The 19,291-nt window shown below is 44.2% G+C and overlaps 1 protein-coding gene across 5 annotated transcripts in view; it reads right to left on the reverse strand.

Annotated features, from left to right (window-relative positions):
• The window catches only part of CSMD2 (CUB and Sushi multiple domains 2), an 814,611-nt gene that overhangs the window by 529,517 nt on the left and 265,803 nt on the right, over positions 1–19,291 (reverse strand). For all 5 annotated transcript variants that reach the window (XM_060205823.1, XM_060205822.1, XM_060205821.1 and 2 more), the window contains exon 4: positions 12,210–12,404. In XM_060205823.1, coding sequence (XP_060061806.1) covers positions 12,210–12,404 — 195 coding nt within the window. The remainder of the gene's footprint in view (positions 1–12,209; positions 12,405–19,291) is intronic.

Raw genomic sequence — 19,291 nt, forward strand, 5'->3', positions numbered from 1 at the left:
TACACCTGAGCATAAATAATTTCCTCATAACTAACTGATTACATAATTTGATATGTAGACAGTAAATTCAAAAGAGCAGGGACCAATCTTATCTGCCCCTGGTGTTTACATGTTTCCTGATATATAATAGGAACTCAATAAATATTTGCTGAACAAATAAATGAAACAGGGAACTAACTGAAGCTCAAAGAGATGACATAAATTTCCTAAATTGTACAGCAGGTGGCTGAGTCAGATTCCAATTGAGTTTCTTTGACACTTTGGTCTCCATCACTACATCATACTTCCCTACTTGACAGTGGTTCTTTTTAAAGCAATTGTTTTAAAGAATTATTTGTTTATTTTATTACAGTAGAACAGAGAGACTAGAACACTCCTCAGTTCTGGCATATGGCAGTACTGGGAATCAGATCTAGGGTGTCAGGAGTCAGCAAAGTAGCTCATCTGGATAGTGCACTCACCTTGTTAAGTAGAGGATCCAAGTTTGAGTTTGGCCCTCATTGCACTAAGGGAAGCTTTGGTGCTGTGGTGTCTTTCCCTCTCTGTTTATCTCTCTCAAAAATTAGTCAATAGTGAAGCCCCAGTGATAAAAAAAAAAATAAAAAGAGAGAGAATGAAAGGAAAGGGAGAGGGAGGGAGAAGGAGAGAGAGGGAAGGAGAGGAGAGAGAGAGAGAGAGAGAGAGAGAGAGAGAGAGAAGAAGGAGGAGAAGGAGAAGGAGAAGGAGAAGGAGAAGGAGAAGGAGAAGGAGAAGGAGGAGAAGAAAAAGAAGAGAAGAGAAGAGATGAGAGAGAGAGAGACAAGGAAAAAGGGAGAGAGGGAAAGGAAGGAAGGAAGGAAGAAAGGGAGGGAGGGAAGGAAGGGAGGAAGGAACCACCAAAACAAACCCAAACCTAGAACCTTAGATGTATTTCTAAGTCCCGTGCTTATCTTTGCACAATCTCCCAGTTTGATAGCAGCTTTTAACAAACCATCCTGAGATTGTTAGACACCCCAGTTTAAATCAATGAGTTCCAGGTAGTGCTGAGCCCTGAGAATATGGGATCTTGAGACCCTGCAGCCAAAGTCATGGATTTGCTGTGAAGATGGCACATTTTAGGGCTGGGCAGTAAGACACTCAATTGAGTTCACATGTTACCATGTGCAGGGACCTGGGTTTACCCCCCATCCCAATGCTCACCTGCAAGGTAGAAGCTTCACGAGTGGTGAAGCAGGACCACAGGTGTCTTTCTCTCTTACTCTCTATATCTCCCTCCCCTCTCAATTTTTCTGTCCTCTCAAACAAAAAGGAGAGAAAAAGAAAAAAAAAAAGGGAAAAGGTCAGTGAGAGCAGAGAATTTGTCATTGCAGGCACTGAGCCCTAGCAATAACACTGGTGGCAATTAAAAAAAAAAAAAAAGCACCTGTGCCGCCTGGCCTGAACCTGCCTCCCAGGCTCCTCCTGATACCCTGGTTCCATGTCATCTTGTTTTGATTGAAGATGCTGTAAAAGTTGTTTGGAGATTTTTCTCACACTTTAAACAAGGCATCGTATTTTATAGCTATAACTTCGGAAGATCATAAAAACATAACCTTCAGGTGACACCACCATCCTAAAAATATTAATTTACACTTTCTCCTTCTTTGGCAATGAACATTCTGTACTGTCATTAAGTCATGTGTATTCTTAGGTGCAGGTGTATTACGCCAGCAGTTGTGTCTCCAAGTTTATGACTTCATTTATGATCAACTTTAAGTTCTGCTGAAATTTCTTCAATTAACAGTAATTTTGGAGAACTCCCCCTCAGTGCCCTTTGACATCTGTTAACCCCACAGTGTCTGACGTTTTCCATACATCATCATATTCTCATTCCATCATCTCAAACTGACTCTGTGCACCAGCTGGACACCTGGAAGCTTTAGGTCCTTGCACTGGGCTTCTGTCCACATTCTCTCTCTCCAGGGCCACTCAGTCTCTGAGGAAATGAAAAGCCAAATGACCCAGAGGGAGAAGTCACCATCTTACCATCCAAAAGTAGAACTACGGGGCAGGTTGTAAGCGTGCCCCAAGCCCATATGTCCCTTTTCTTACCCCGTGCAGCCCCATTTTGCTGCTAGAGCTCCTGGTGCCCACTCAACTTAGCTAGACTCTTCTTACGCAGCTTAGGATTCTGTCCCTTTCGACTTGGTTTTATCCAAGGCACCCCTACCCTTTATTCTCATATCAACTTTTTTTAAAGATAGCAACAAAGAGACACGGGGGCTGAGAAAACAGTTTAATGAGATAGTATGCTGCTTTGCCATGTGTGTGTCCCAGATATGATTCCACCTCCACTGCACTGAAGGACATTTTGGTGCTGTGGTTTCATTTACTGTGTTTCTTCACCTTTATGACTTTGAAAAAAACCAAACAAGCAAAACAAACAAGCAAGCAAACAAATAAAAAAAATAAAACTAGAGAGACAGAAGGTGAGAGGGAAAAGACAAAATGGCACAGAAGCTTCCCCCAGCATACTGGGTGCTAGGCACAAACCTGGGTTCCAGAATGGCAAAACAAGTACACTATCCAGGCGAGCTATCTTGCAGGCCCAAGGATACCTTTTGTTCTTCTTTTTCCTTCTCCTCTCCCTCTTCTTCCTTTCCCCCATCCTCTCCTTCTCCTCGCATTCATTTATTTATGCTATCTAGTTATCCTTGGGGAAGAGATGGCCATGTGAATGATATAACTGCTTCTGGAAGTCATACTTGAATTATTTTTCTGTCTTTTTGACAGAAAATGAGAGACAGGAAGGTGTGTGGGGAAGTGAAAGAGACAGAAAGAAAAGTTGCACTGCCTCACCACTCTTGAACCTTTCACCATGCAGCTGGGGGTTGGGGGCACAAACCCAGGTCTCGAGCATGGTAGCATGTGAGCTCCACTGGGTGCCACCACCTGGTCCTGAGGGTACACCTCCTTATAGTTAAGAATTTACCTGAATTCAACGCAACTAGTGACACCGTGACACATTATTATACTGCCATTGCCTTTTCAATTCTGATTATAACCAGAAATGCCAAGCCTGAGATGTGAACTGTCCAAATTCAATAACCTGGTTAGGCCTTTCCTAACATATCCATTTAAGATGGCACACTCTCTAACATTACACACCCTGGTCTAGGGGACTGGGTACATGTATATACACATCCATAAGTTAGGGACAATTGTACACCTCCAAGTCTAAGGCTTAATAGGCCTCTGTGGTTAGACTTAGACCTAATAAACTCGGCAGTCTTGGGTAGAAAGGCCCAAAGAAGGCACCATAAATTGTCTCATCAAATAATATTGGGCCTAGACACCTTCTCCTATGCTCTACTTTACTTCCCTGAAATACTCTATCCATTCACGTAGCTACACAAAAGTAAGTAAATGATATCTCCTAATTTCTTATAACAGTGTCAGTGTTGTCATTAACCCTTGATAAGCCTTGTTTTTATTTTTTTTTAATTAAAAAAATATTTTTCCCTCTAAGGTTATCTCTGGGGCTCATTGCCTGCACTACCATAACGAACCTACTGCTCCTGGAGGCCACTTTTTCCTTTTTTGTTTTTTTTTTATAGGATAGGACACAGAGAAATTGAGAGAGGAGGGGAAGATAGAAAGAGGGAGAGAAAGATATATACCTTCAGACCTGCTTCACCACTTGTGAAGTCGCCTCCTTGTAGGTGAGGAGCCAGGGGCTTGAACCTGGATCCTTATATGAGTTTTTGCACTTCATACTGTGTGTGCTTAACCCAGTGCGCTACTCCTGGGTCCCCAGCCCTTGATAATCTTTAGAAAAAATACTAATTGTGTGTGTACAATTGGCCAAGAGATATACTGGCAAATGTGTGTGTGTGTGTGTGTGTGCGTATCAACTAAAGGACAATTATCATCCCTATGACAACCTTTACTAGAGTCACCAAACAAGTAATTGCAGTAAAACTCAAGGTTAACTTAGACCTCATTAAAATCCTATTTAATTCTTAACTTGTGGCCAGATCCCATAAAATACTGGGGGGGGGGGATAGCACAGCAGGTTAAGAGCACATGGTGTGAAGCGCAAGGACTGGCAGTATAAGGATGACGGTTTGAGTCCCTGGCTCCCTACCCACAGAGGGGTTGCTTCACAAGCAGTGAAGCAGGTGTGCAGGTATCTGTCTTTCTCTTTCCCTCTCTATCTTCCCCTCCTCTTTTGATTTCTCTTTGTCCTATCCAACAACAAGAGCAATAACAACAATAATAATAACAACAGTAATGGCAACAAAATGGGAAACATGGCCTTCTGGCACAGTGGATTCATAGTGCAGGCACCAAGCCCCAGCAATAATCCTGGAGGCAATATATATTGGTTTGGATACAACAAATGACACTCAATGCTTTCATAACTGAAAATCTAAACTCATCAGTTAATGAAGGGACTATAAATGCTGGATAAGAGTCAGAGACTGGTTCACTTAATGATGACTTTTTTTTTTTTGTCAATACCAGGGCACCTCATCATATGGGGCCTACTCAGGGAATCCTTAGATTCCTCATAGACAATATGGGCTTAGACCTCTAGTAGAAGCCTAAAGACAGGTTTTCTTTTTGCTTATGTGTGTGTGTGTGTGTGTGTGTGTGTGTGTGTGTGTGTGTGTGTGTGTAATTTTATTGGGGGATTAATGGTTTCCAGTCAACGGTAAATAGAGTTGTTGGCCTATGTGTAAAATTCCTCAGTTTTCTGCAAAACACCCTACCCCACCCCACCCCACCCCACCTCAGCTACATTCTCTACCATCATGCACCAGGAACTGAAAGCCTCCCCCTCCTCCCAGAGTCTTTTACTTTGGTGTACTACTCCAAACCTAGTCCAAGTTTTCCTTTTCCATACTTATTTATAAACTTCTAACTAGAAGTGAGATCACACCATATGTGTCTTTCTCTATCTGGCTTATCTCATTCCTTCAAGCTCATCCCAAGAAGGTGAACTCACTATTCTTAACAGCTGAGTATATTCCATTGTGTGTATCCACCTCAACTTTCTCAGACACCTAAATTGCTTCCAGGGTCTGGCAATTATAAATTGTGCTGCTATGAGCATCGGTACAGAGAGGCTCTCTTCATATAACAGGCCTCCTCCTGCTCTTCTCACTCCTCTACTAGAAGGCTTGAGTCAGAGGCTGTATGCTGTGTTTGATCCCTGCACAGGTGGAGGTAGATGGGCCCTGGCTCAGCCTTCTTCATAAGAATGACAGTAGCTCCCAGCAGTGCTAAGGACCCCTACTCTGAAGTAGCATCTGTCCCAGCCTTGGGACTTTTGCAACTGAGTCTCTCTGGCACTGGGCACAGAGTCCCCTCTACTGCATCATACCTCCTTGCTTGACAGCTGGTTGGTGAATCACCCACAGACCTGCATACTTGCCAGTTTTAGTCCAGGATGTCTAGAGAGTGCAGGCACTGAGAACATGCAAACTTGAAGCCCTCTGGCCAGACAGAGCAGCTGGACTGCCCTGAAAATGGAAAGTAGCCAATCCCTGGACTAGCTGGTACAGACATATACCTCTGGCGGGATACGTAGCTCTGAGAAGACCCGGCACTCAGGCCTGGGACCACCAAGTTAAAGGAACTCACAAAGTAACGATGTTATCACGAGTCACAGGCCATCACCCTAGCCTGCAGTAGACAGTGGTGATCAAGATTAAAAGATAGAAACAGGCTGGGGGTATGGACTGACCTGCCAATGTCCATGTCCAGCAGAGAAGCAATTACAGAAGCCAGACCTTCCACCTTCTGCACCCCATAAAGAATTTTTGTTCATGTACCAGAAGGATGAAGAATAGGGAAGCTTCCAATGGAGGGGATGGCACACAGAACTCTGAAGCTGAGAACTGTATAGAATTGTACCCCTGATATCTTACAATCTTGTTAATCATTATTAAATCACTAAGAAAAGAAAAGAAAAGAAGAGAAAAGAAAAGAAGAGAAAAGAAAAGAAGAGAAAAGAATTGACAGGCACATGCAGTTGGGTTGTAATCCTGGCTCCAGCACCTTGGAGTTATGTGGCCACACACCAAGTATCTTATCTCCGTAGACCTCAGCTCCCTTGCTTGTAATAGCAGGGAGCAGTAGCCGAGCCTACTAGGAAGCTTGCTAAAATTAGATTAGAGTACTAAATTAGATAATGCACATAGCGTAGGATAAATGCCGTCCAGCAGAGATGGCTGCAGTGAGAATCACAACAACAGCTCAGTCTCATTGAGCCATTACGGTGAACAAGGCCCTCTGCTATGTACTCACTGTTGATCAACTTGAGCCTCACTTCCAACTGGCTACGGTTATGTTTTTCTTTTGCAGCTGAGAAAACCGGGGCACAAAGATGTTGAGTAGCTAGCCCAAAGCCACTCAACTAGTCACGGGTGGCAAGGTCAAGATTGGAATCCATGGGACTTGACTCTAGAGCCCGTGTTCTAGATGGTTCTGCAAAAGTAATAGTGATGACACAGGTAGTAAGAAAATGACTACTGATCCCACAGCAAAAGAGGAATCCCATAAGCAGGAACAGTACCTGGAGTAATAGCCCCAGAATCACTCAAGGCCTACACTGCACTGACACAATCTTTGGTGCTTTCTGCTTATTCTTGAATCCTATTAGTACAACAGGAAATAATATACAATGCCCATCCCATAGCCTCCCCACCCCCCTTTTTGCCTCCATGGTTGTCGCTGGGGCTTGGTGTCTGCACTACAAATCCATTGCTCCTGGAGGCTAATTTCCCTCCCTTTTGTTGTCCTTGTTGTTTATTGTTGTTATTATTATTATTATTGCTGCCATTGTTGTTGGATAAGACAGAGAGAAATCAAGAGAGAACGGGAAGACAGAGAAGGGGAGAGAAAGATAAACACCTTCAGACCTGCTTCACTGCTTGTGAAACAACTCCCCTGCAGGTGGGAAGCCTGGGGCTTGAACCAGGATCCTTATGCTGCTTTTTGTGCTTGGCGCCACGTACGCTTAGGCCGCTGTGCAACCCGCCTGCCTCCCTTCTTCCCATACCCTCTTGACTACTTATGTGGCCATCTTACAGACTCTTACCCCTCTCCTGATCTCTTACCTGCTCAGAGCCGCAGCATCTCACAGGCATCTGACACTTTCCCCAGGGAGATGAACTCTCCTGCATTTCCTGATGGCAGTCATTTCCTGCTCCCTGTGCTGATCAACCCCACCTGACTCATCTATATTCCCACCTGGCCAGCACTCCAGGAAAATTTAGAAGTCAACCTTGCCTCTTAATTCCATCAATACCTACACTGATTCATCAGAGAAGCTGCCAGTTGTACCTCCAAACCATGGTGCCAATCCACTCCACACTTCCTTCATTCCACCTATATGAGGGTCATTCTGCACCAAGATGCCACCATCTTATACCTCCTTACCTGTCTCCTGATAACTAAAATTCCTATCCCCTACTAACATACAGAAGGATTGTTTTTCAAGAATTGGGTAAATCATACCATATCTCTAATTAAAACTCTTTCCTGGGTCCCTCCTCAATGTATAACCAAATCCAAACTACCCTGCTTCACTATAGCCTCACTCAACCCTCTTCCCCCCACCCCTACCCTACTTTGCTATGTGGACTTGACTTCTATTTCTTAACTTTTTAAAAATATCTTTATTTATTTATTTATTTATTGGATAGAGACAGCCAGAAATAGAGAAGAAAGGGGGAGATAGAGAGGGAGAGAGACAGAGAGACCCTGCAGCCCTGCCTCACCATTCAGGAAGATTTCCCCCTGCAGGTGGGGAGCAGGAGCTCAAACCTGGGTCCTTGTGCACTGTAATGTGTGTTCAACCAGGTGTGCCACCGCCCAGCCCCACCTTGACTTCTATTTCTTTAACATGCAAAGTTATCTTGTGTCTCAAGGCCTTTGTAGCTATTCTTTCTTGTTAGGACTGCCCTTCTCCAGGCAGGTAGATTCCTCCTTGTCATTCAGTATTCAGTTCAAGCGTCACTTTCTCCGACAGTTCTTTCGTGATAGCCTTCTAAAGTAACCATGTTTGTCACCAGCACTTTACTATCTTCAGAACTCTCTCCTGATCTGAAATGTACTTATTTGGGGTTTAATGGCCATCTCCTCCTCATGACCAGCTGAGATCATGAAATCTGTTCTGACATGTTCATCACTGCAGCTCTTTGCGTCCAGAGTAGTATCTGGCACTTAATAGGCAGTCAATAAATAAGGACTGAATCGATGACTGTCTGGCACATAGCAGGCACTCAATAAAAAGTTGTTGAGTCCTGAGTGGATGAATGAATAAACAATCAACCCTGTAAAGCTGCTACTCGAGGTCCCACTTTAAAATTCAGAGAAGTTTAGCAGCATGCCAGCAATCCACAGCTATGAGCCAACATGACCTCAGTTGCATGCCCAACACACAGCTTTTGTTTCACATTCCACAGGTTCTTTCCCTTGGGGCCAGCATATTTGGGGCGCAGCTCAGTGCTCGTTATCCAACCCTCTGCAGACCAAATGCCCATATCCTGGGTCTGGTGGCTAGCACCTCAGAAGGCAATCATTTCTTTCTAAATCTGCTCTGTCTCCATTGCCTGCTCCTCAGTTCCTGTTCCTGCTCTGACCCAGGGCCAACACCCCTTATAAGTTAGAGGCAAGAAGATCCACAACAACTCAGTGCTTCCTGGGGACCACGGAATGACAGAAATCAAAAGGAGGTCACAGGGGGTCGGGCGGTGGCACAGTGGGTTAAGCGCGTGTGGCGCAAAGCGCAAGGACCAGAGTAAGGATCCCGGTTCGAGCCCCTGGCTCCCCACCTGCAGGGGAGTCGCTTCACAGGCAGTGAAGCAGGTCTGCAGGTGTCTGTCTTTCTCTTCCCCCTTTGTCTTCCCCGCCTCTCTCCACTTCTCTCTGTCCTATCCAACAACAACAACACCAACAATGGTAATAATAATAACCACAACTAGGCTACAACAAGGGCAACAAAAGGGAGGAAAATGGCCTCCAGGAGTGGTGGATTCATGGTGCAGGCGTTGAGCCCAGCAATAACCCTGGAGGAAAAAAATAGGAGGTCACAATCCCTGCCTCGCCTGAAAAGCTGAACCGAGCCTCAGTATGCTAGAAGTCTAAGGATTGGCCTCTTTGTGGATCAGCCTCAAACCTGCTCTGGTCTCTGATCAAAGTGACCCCTTGTTCCTCTTGGTCTGGTCAGTATCCCTATGAAAGGTGATCCCACCTTTCTGTTAGGCATATGGCATTTCCTGTGTGCAGCAGGGGCAGACTGCCCTCCAACCTATTCCAGCAAATACTGGACTCAAAGAGCTCAGAGCTGCTGGACAGGTGGGTTCACTCAGGTTAGTCATTGCCCTTTCAGACTTGTGCCCACATGATCCTGATGGTGAATAAGGCATGCCCATCTAGGCATCCACTCACTGGGCAGATATTTACAGACCACTGCCCAGGGGTTATCCACACACAGATGTCAGACTGTATATGTTCTCCATAAGAGAAGACAGGCCAAAGGTTTTAACTTCCTAAGCAGGAGCTAGTTAACTCTGGCATGACTGCAGCTCTTGGCAGGCACCAGCACAGAAAGAGCACCTTTGATTCTGTTTAGTTTGGCCTCCTATAAAAGGAGAGTTTGAAAAATCACACTGACACTGCTGAAGATGCTTTGCACACTCTTCTTATGGTGTTTAGTGGATTAGAAAACAGAATTGGACCAAAAGTCAGGGGCTGGGCAAAGCAGTGGGGGACCCCAGAATGGGAGAGGCAATTTGCTCTTTCCTGGGCTTTGAACACAGCCACATTCCTGTCCTCTCAGACACCAAGGAGTATTGGGGCTCAAAGCACCTCTGAAGATTTGACATCTTAAGCTGGCTTCCTTGGCGTGTTCTAGAAGGAGGCATTCTCTGGTGCAACTGAATTGGAAGCTGCTTAGAGAAGATTTAGTTGGTCACTCTGGGACTCCTTCTGGAAGGGCCTTGTGTTTCATGCTAAGGAATGTGAACTTGGCCCTTATAGTGAAGAATCACTGGCAGGATTCTAGGCAAGAAATAATTCTGTTAGACTTGTGGAAGAAGTTCATTCTGGCAGTAGAGAGTGGATTGGGATGTACGGTAGGGGACTGGAAGATGGCTGAGCAGTAAAGGGTATTTGACAGTGAGACAGGTGAGAGATGATATAGTGCCTAGATTGCCACCAGCTAAGGTCCTTTGACAGAGGCAGTGAAGGGGCAGGCTACAGAGAGAGAATAGCTGGGACATGGTGCTGATGATGGAGGGAACAAAGAGAGTGAGGGAGGTAAGATGCTACCAGAGTGTTGGCAGCCCAGGATGGTGGCAGTCTTTATCAATCTGGGGCTAGTAGGTTTGGGAAAATAGGAAGTATTAAGTTTTGGATGTGTCCCATTTGGACACTCCCCTGGGATGGGGTTCTGTGGAGCTTGATATCTATGTGGATATAAAGTTCAGGACATGGGTTAGAGGTAGAGACCAGAGAGTCAGTTACCTCTCAGCAATTATTAGAAGTCATTTAGTGGAAGAGAAATTTTAAGAAATGCAAACAAGTTCCTAGAGAAGAGGTCAGATTAGGGCCTTCATTATTTAAGGGGGCTAGGAGGAGAAAAGTAAATGAACAAAGAGGGAGAAAACAATTATCTTGGTGAGTGAAAGAGACTTAGGAAAGAATCACTCTAACAAAAGACACTCACCCTAAGAGATCTGAGTATACCTATGTTCATAGCACCACAATCTGTAATTGCCAGAACATGGAAGCAACCTAGGTGTCTAACAACAGATGAGTGGCTGAGAAAGTTGAGGTGAGTATACACAATGGAATACTACTCAGCTGCTAAGAATGGTGAGTCCACCTTCTTGGGATGAGCTTGAAGAAATCCTGGTAGGTGAGATAAGCCAGAAATAGAAGGATGCATATAGGATGATCTCACTCATAGGGAGAAGCTGAGAAATAAGAGCAAAAAGGGAAATACAAAGCAGAAGCTGGACTGGGTTTGGTGAACTGCGCCAAAGTAAAGGACTCTAGGGAGAAGGGGATTCAGGTCCTGGTGCATAATAGTGAAGGGGGACCTTGGCTGGGGGTGAGAGTGTTTTGCAGAAAACAGAAATTTTACACATGTACCAATAACATGTATTTACTGTAAACACCCCCCCCCCAAAAAAAAAAAAAAGGCATCCATGCAATGAGTCAGTGTGTCCTGATTGTTGAGGACAAACCATTATCTCTAGTCTACTCTATTCTACTGAAAGTCATATCCTCATTGGCCAGTGTTCCCAACATATAGATAATGGATAATGGGCCTGTGGACTTCCATAAGGTATCCCTCATCACTCACCTTTGACTAGAAGACTAAAAGAAAAGATAGCTTAATGGCCAGATGAAGTTTAAGGTGTTCTCTTGGTGTTCTCTCCCCCTCTCTGTCTTCCCTGCCTCTCTCCATTTCTCTCTGTCCTATCCAAAAACAATGACATGAATAATAACTACAACAATAAAACAACAAGGGCAACAGAAGGGAATAAATAAAAAAGAAATTATTTTTACCAGTCAGTTTGTATGTGGAGGCAGGCTATAAGGCTGAGAAAGGGTAACAGCCATCCCTTGTTTACCTGAGACTAGAGCTTTCAAGACTAAGTGAGCATGTCCTGGGGAAGCCAGAGCAATGAACCAGAGGGCATGAAAAATATGGGATTTTCATTGTGGGGAACATATGGTGGGGGGGGGGGGTTAAAGCAGTTTTGAGCATATGTAGAGACTAAAAAGGGAGGTAATCATAAAATAAGGGAGAGAACACCAAGTTTTAGGACAGGAAAAAGAATAATTACCAGAGTGAGGTAAGTAGGAAAACAACTGGGATAGAGATTATACACAAGGTAAGATTTTGAACAGGAGAAGAAAACATGACTCTTCTAAGACAGAAGGGCAGGAGGTGAGGGTAAGCTGGCTAAAAATAAGTGTGTGGATAGAGGGCAGAGAAGGTGAGAGCAGAAACACCCACGGTCTAGGAGACCAGATGAAGCCAAGGAACCCTGAAATGGGCCACAGACTAGGAGGAGCCCAGGTGCCTGCACATGGCCTCTCTACAATGGGTACCCCATATGCTGGAGTGGAAGGGGGCAGCTTTGCCACTAGAGAGGAAAGCCATCAGCAGCTCTGGCATCCCCTCCCGTCCCCAACCACCCACCAGACCCTCTCTGGCCACCTACCTCTGCAGGAAGGCAGGGGGAAGTCCCACGTGGCACTGTTTTCTGAGCTGGCATGGCAGGTGAGCACAGCGTGGCCTTCCAGGAAGAAGCCGGGGTTGCAGCTGTAGCGGACCTTGTCACCGAGGTTGAAGGTTGAGCCCTGCTGGATGCCATTGGGCAGCCGCCCAGGGTTCCCACAGGTGTGACTGGGGAGAACTGCAGGAAGGAGAGACATATGATCTGTCAGAAGGCCCAAGCTTGATGTTCTGTCTCCAGCCTGTCCTCTCTAGGTGCTAGGCAATCCACCTCTTAGGGCCTCATTTCTTCCGCAGGTTGGGGCTGACCCTTTCCAAGAGGCACAGTCCTTGAACACCTTGAACACCTGCAGAGGTGGCTTGTTAAGGAGGAACACACATGCAGTTACGGCTGGACTTCCAGGTTTTCTCATGCATAGTCCTAGATGTGAATAATGTCTGTCTCATCCCCAGAGGTGCCCCAGGGAAGAAACTTTATTCTCTTGGTTCAAGCCGACCTGATGTCAGACTCTATACTACTCACTACTTAACGCCATGGAAGGGACACAGAGTGTGGCATGGAGTAGATGCTCATGAAATCCAATGTCCTTTCTTTCGTGTGTGCCTGCCCTGGCAGCCACAACAGAACTCTGGCCCAGCAGGTTGGAGGAGACAGAGAGTTGGAGGGGAGGCAAGAACCTGAATTGTAATCAGACAGATCCACTAGAAGGGGGAAACAGGGAGAATACAGTGTACAGATTGTGGCCAGCGCCAAAGTAATCACAGACAGCTGAACGAGTGTTCTCATTATCCGGAGGAAATGGTTTTTGTGAAAGGTGTGAGAGTATAGTGACCCACAGAGTTGGTAAGAAGGGAAGGCACAGTTCCGTTATGCCAGAACCACCGGTTTATCCTGATCCACATCCCCTAACTTTGCTTTTATCCAAAGAATTGGACTTGCCACCTCCCACCACTCCTGTGTCCCCAATACAGTGAGGACAAAGGGTCACAACTATCATCCAAGTACATTTTCATTAACTCATCCAGTAACGACTTATCAAGACAGTCCTGGGAGGCTTTAGAGAAGGGTGCTGGGACAAGAGTGCTTGTGATGCATGCCAGACTGATGGTTTCCTACCAGTGGGGCATGAGGTAAGTCTCTCAACCTCTCCAGGTCCAGTTTCCTCATTTGCAAGGTAAGGGCTGCAAAAAGCAGTACCTTCCTTCCACATTGGGATGCTACAGAATTCAGCGAGTTAAGGTGTAGAAGGTTCTTAGAACAGAGCCAGGCACACATCAGTATAAGACAAGTGGACCTTAATGGAACCATACTAAGATGAGCCAAAAAGAGAGGGACAGATACTGTATGATCTCAATCATAGGTGGAACTTAAGGAACAAGGAGAGAAAGGGAAAACACAGAGTAAACATGGACTGGGTGTGTTGTAACCCACCAAAGCAAAAGACTCTATGGAAGGAGGTGGGCTGCTCCATACTGGTGGAAAGCAATCTAAGTTGGGGGTGACAGTGTTCTGCAGACATATATCATGAGAAATTTTATCCATATTCAACAGTTGTAATGCAAATCATGAGCAACCCACCCCCTGACCTCCAGGTCATCTGAAAAAAAAATAATAAAGGTAAGTGGACCTAATTCAGCAGTTTGGTCAAAAAAAGAAAAAAATCAGTGCCTGATTAAGGTGTTCTGGTGGGGAAGGGTCCAAGAAGAGTCCATGAAGAGACCAAGAGTCTGGGACAGTCAGAGATACAGACATCTATGCTGATCCCTCAGAGAAGTAAGAATTAGCAAGGTTGAATAGTGCTCCAGAAAGAGAAAACAATGTGGGGTGTGTGTGCGTGATGTGCACCCGGTAAAGTGCGTATAGGACCAGCACAAGGATCCGGGTTTGAGCTCCCAGCTCCCCACCTGCAGAGGAGACACTTCACAAGCAGCAAAGCAGGTCTGCAAGTGTCTACCTTTCTCTCCCTCTCCTTATCTGCCCCTCCTCTTTCAATTTCTCTCTGTCCTATCCAATAATATGAAAAAAAAATGGCCACCAGGAGGAGGGGATTCATAGAGTAGGCACCAAGCCCTGGCCATAATCCTGGAAATAAATAAGTAAGTGAAAATGAAGGAAAGAAAGAGGGTGGAGGGAGGGAAGGAAGTAAATAATGTTCAGCTGATGTCAGAAGTAGCCTAGGAGTTGAGGGAGCTTGGAGGAAGTAGGGGCTGCAGTGATATAGACTAAAGGAGAATCAGAGATGACCAGCCTGAATTCTACAGAGCTTCCCTGACCAATGCAGGACTGTTCTTGCCAATATTACACTTTTCCCTGACCCAACCTGTCCTAATGACCTCAGAACCTTCAGAAAGAAGGTTTTTCCTCTCTTAGTTTTTTCATCTGAGAAAGGGGGGGTGGTGGATAACTTCTAGTGGTCAAGAGAGTTTTCAATAATAAATGCAGCCTGCCTGGCACAGTGTCCAGCATATAGCAGCTGCTTAAACAATGTCAGATGCTACCAACCATCTGGGTCAGAGAGTCATAATGGCAGAACTCTGCTCTGGTCCATGGAGGTATCCAGGAAGCCTAACACAGCACTTGGTATATATAGGGACCTATTTGTGTGCTCATGAATGAGTCCTTTGGAGGAGATATTTTTTCATGAATTAATTCCTTCAGGCAACAAAAATTTACTGTGAAGTCACTGTCCTGTGGAAAAACAACAACAAGCAAAGTAGGTACCTGCCCTGAAGAGGTTATGGTTTTGTGACAGCTGTCTTAAGGACTGAAGAGCTCTTCTTCACTCATTTTCTACCTCTGGTCAGTAAGAACAGACATATAAAAGGATTTACCACCATCAGCCTGTCCAGTAGTCCTGCTCAGCATTTCTTATAATCCTGTTACTGACTTCCATGGTTATTTCCCATAATCCTGTTTGTGGCTTATTTGATGTTCCCATGATTCCATGCTACTGACTTCCTTGTAATTTCCCATGGTCCTGCTAGTAGCTTAATGTACCATTCCCATGATTCCATGCTACTTGCTTATCATTACCAATGATTCTGCTGGTGGCTTACTTGATATATCCTATGATTCAATGCTGCAGGCTTCCTTGGCATTTTAAATGCTAGCACACTGTGTCTTCTTTAGTGTTCTATGACTCCACACTGTTGACTTTCTTGGTGAGTCCACAATCCCATGCTGCAGGCTTGTATGGAGGCTGTAGCTGTGATGTGTGTATTTTTAAGTGTTGGGGTAGGAGGGGCAGTCAGGTAAACATTTGGAGAAGAAAGCAAGCTAAAGTAAGGGGAGGGAGCCAGGCAGGGGAAATGGACTGAGAACTGGTGTAGAACTAACGTTTCATTTTTGGCAAGAAGATGCAAAGACTTGATTTAATTAAATTACTAATGTCAAATTTTTAATGAACCTGCTTCTGCTTTGGGCCTTTTTTTTTTTTCTTTGAAATTAATGGCTGGAACGTAAGTATAAATAAAAGTCGATTCTTTTAAAAAGTCACTCTCAAACGCTCACTGATTTTTGCTTAATGAGCTGTTGATAATCAGACCACTCTGACCAGGCACCTCCACTGGAACCTGGGAGAGATAAATGGGGGCTCATTTCCAGCTCCACTTGCTTCTTATCTTGAGCTCTACTCCCGAGAGACCACACAGTGAATGAAGCAAGGACAAATACATGTTGGGCTCAGGCAGACCTAGATTCAAATCTCAGTTTGTCCACCTTTAGCTAAGAGGTCTTGATCCAGAAACTTTACTGCCACATACTTAAATTTTTATCTGAAAATGAAGACACTATTTTTCGTGTGTGTGTGCATGTGTGTAGGGTGGTTGTATTAGTTTCTAGGAGCACTGTAACAGTAAACTGTATGTCTTAAAACAACAGATACTTAATGTCTCACAGTTATAAGAACTAGAAGGACAACTTTGTCAGCAGGTCCCCTTTCTTCTTTTCCTCCCTTCAGGTATTTTTCTTTTTCCATTTTATTGAGTAAGACAGAAAGAAATTGAGAAGGGAAGGGAACACACACACACACACACACACACACACACACAGAGAGAGAGAGAGAGAGAGAGAGAGAGAGACCTACAGACCTGCTTCAACAGGTCTGTAGGAAGTATCCCTCCTGAAGGTGGGGAGCTGGGAGCTCAAACCCAGATCCTTGAGTGTGTCCTCGTGCTTAGTACTATGTGCATTTAACTGGGAGTGTCACCACCCAGGCCCTCATTCTGGTGTTTTTCTAGCATCACTGACATTTCTTAACTTGTAGAAACATCACTCCAAGCTTCCATCTTCAGATGATATTCACCCTGTGTGTGCACGAATCCAAGGTTGATCGGTTTACTAGGAAACCTGTGATAATGGATTAGGATACACACCTCAGTTTAACTTTCCTATCTTAAAAAACAAAACAAAGCAAAACAATACAAAAAGACGTAATTTCAAATTCACTGGCATTGGTACTCCAAGCTATCTATGGAATTACACAAATCAGCCTATCTGTATGGACTGCCATACAGATTAAATTGTTATATTTATAGTACCTAGTACTTGAGTATTTGATATCTTCTGGGCCTTGGGCTACAAATTTAATTTACGGGAGTCAGGCGGTAGCGCAGTGGGTTAAGCGCAGGTGGCACAAAGTGCAAGGACCAACTTAAGGGTCCTGGTTCAAGCACCCAGCTCTCCACCTGCAGGGGAGTTGCTTCACAGGCGGTGAGCAGGTCTGCAGGTGTCTATCTTTCTCTCCCCCTCTCTGTCTTTCTCTCCTCTCTCCATTTCTCTCTGTCCTATCCAACAACGACAACAATAAAACAAGGGCAACAAAAGGGAGTACATAAATAAATAAATATTAAAAAATAAAAAATTAATTTATGTAATCCTCAGAATAATCCTATAAGGGTAGGTATAATAATTTTTTAAAAATGGAGACACAGAGAGCTTAAGTAACTTAGTCAAGGTCACACAGCTAGAAAATGGGAACATTAAGCTGTGAATGTAGGTCTTCAAGTTTAGTACTCCCTAATAGGAATGTAATTGATTCAGATTCTGACTAAAACAAAGTACTAAAAGCATAGTGGGTGCTTAATAAACAAGAGCTCCCTTCCTCCCTTTATCACTGTAGGCATAGCAACAAGATGAAGACTGATTACCTGATTGTCCAAATTTAATAGTCTGGAGCTTTCTTTCCTCTCTTGTCTGATGTGTCAGTCCTGTTCTTTTTAATAATATCAAGGGCAATATTTAAAGTGTGGTCTTTTGTAATGTGTCTGATATGCAATTCACTGGACAGACCTAGGCGATTATAGATAAGGCACAAAGAAAAACCTCTCTAAGGCACAGCATTCTTTTATTTTCTCTGTGTGATTTTTGGGCACAACTATTCATACTCTCCCATCTATAAAACTTCTCTTTGATCACTTATGAAATGGAGAGTCAGATATTTACATCCACCCTGGCCCAGAACAATGCTATTAAAGCTAAGTCTGACATGGAACAATTCCACTGTAGATTAGCTATGGGAAACTTGTCCCTTCTACTAAGCCTGGCTTTTGCCAATCAACATAATATTCTCAATGATTGCATGAGAATGAATCTCCTCTGTGGTTGGAGTTCAGCAACAGAGACATCATGCCTTCTTTTATTTTTAACTTAAAACTTCCATTCCCATATTATAATGAAGAGTCACTTATGCTCTCTGGACCAGAATCCTCCATATGTTTTGATTCCTTATCCTTTCATCAAGTAACTTGTTTCATCTCTATGGGAAAACAGTTGATATAAAGTGGCAGAGTGACTGGAAAGAAAGACTCAGGAAGAAAATTTTCATTATCCACAACCCTCAGCATGGAAATAGAGGATCATGTTGCATGTTTGTGTGTGACTGAGTGACAATAGATATGGTTAGAGGAAAGAGAAATAAAAATCACTATGTTCTGCATACTTCTATATTAGGCAGTTTTGTATCACACACTCCCTTAATCTTCATAAATTCCTTCTTTTAGCTGTTTGGTCTTGTATACATGTTACTGCACACTTATTATGCATCAACCTCAGTGTCAAGTGCCTTGTTTATATTTCCGTTCCCAAAGAGCTGTCTCTTTAGCCTCTACTCACATCTTATATATATTTGATATGTTCACTCATCATGTGTCACCTCCCCCCATTAAATAACCTCCATATGAATAGTTATTTTGGGGGTCTCTTTTTGCCCACATTGGACAAAACTGTGCCCTCCATAATGCCTCCATAAAGTTCAGTGCATGATTTAATTCTCAAACCATCTAAAGAGATTCTATTCTTATCACTTGTTGAGATAAGTATATTTCCAGAGAGGTTGAGGCATTTATCAAAGGCCATATAGCTCCTGGGGGAGGCAAGGGTTGAGCTGGGTTTCCACAGTAATGCCTGTCAGCAGAACTCAGTGCTTTCTGGCTAATCTAGGTAGTGCTTCCATTGACCATTTCACACAGAGTTCACAGTAACCAATGTACTTGAAGGGGAACACATTCATTCACATTGGGTGGGAGATGACACTACACTGATTTTGTACATTCCATGCTGTTAGTCAAACAAAGACAGGGGTGCCAGGGGGGTGCATTGGATCGACCTTCTCGTGGTGCATCCTGTGAGTACCCATTTATTGGGGAAACTGACGATCCTTCCTAGCTGACTGAATCCACATGGATCCCAGTCACTTTCAAAGCCAGCAACAAGCAGACATCAGGCTCAACCTGACGCTGTTGACTGGCTACGGAAGAAGGGCAAACACTAGAAGAAGAAGGGGTGCCAGGGCCTCTCATGGGGCATGCCACCCATGAATTCCGTCCTGTGCCAGGTATGTTTCCCCACTGTGAGCCTGTACTCAGCTCACACTTGTGATTTCACAACCTTTAGCATTAGGGTCAGGTACTAGTCTTTATTTTTTATTACCACCCACAACCATCCTCTTCCTGCTTTTTTCCAATTCCCACAATGTCTCCCCCTGTTAATAAACTCAGTTATGTTGTCAATAGCTACTGCTATTTTTCTATTAATCTGCATGGTTTCCATATATAGTACATAAGATGGTA

The sequence above is a fragment of the Erinaceus europaeus genome, chromosome 13 (genome assembly GCF_950295315.1).
Source record: "Erinaceus europaeus chromosome 13, mEriEur2.1, whole genome shotgun sequence".
NCBI lineage: Eukaryota > Metazoa > Chordata > Mammalia > Eulipotyphla > Erinaceidae > Erinaceus > Erinaceus europaeus.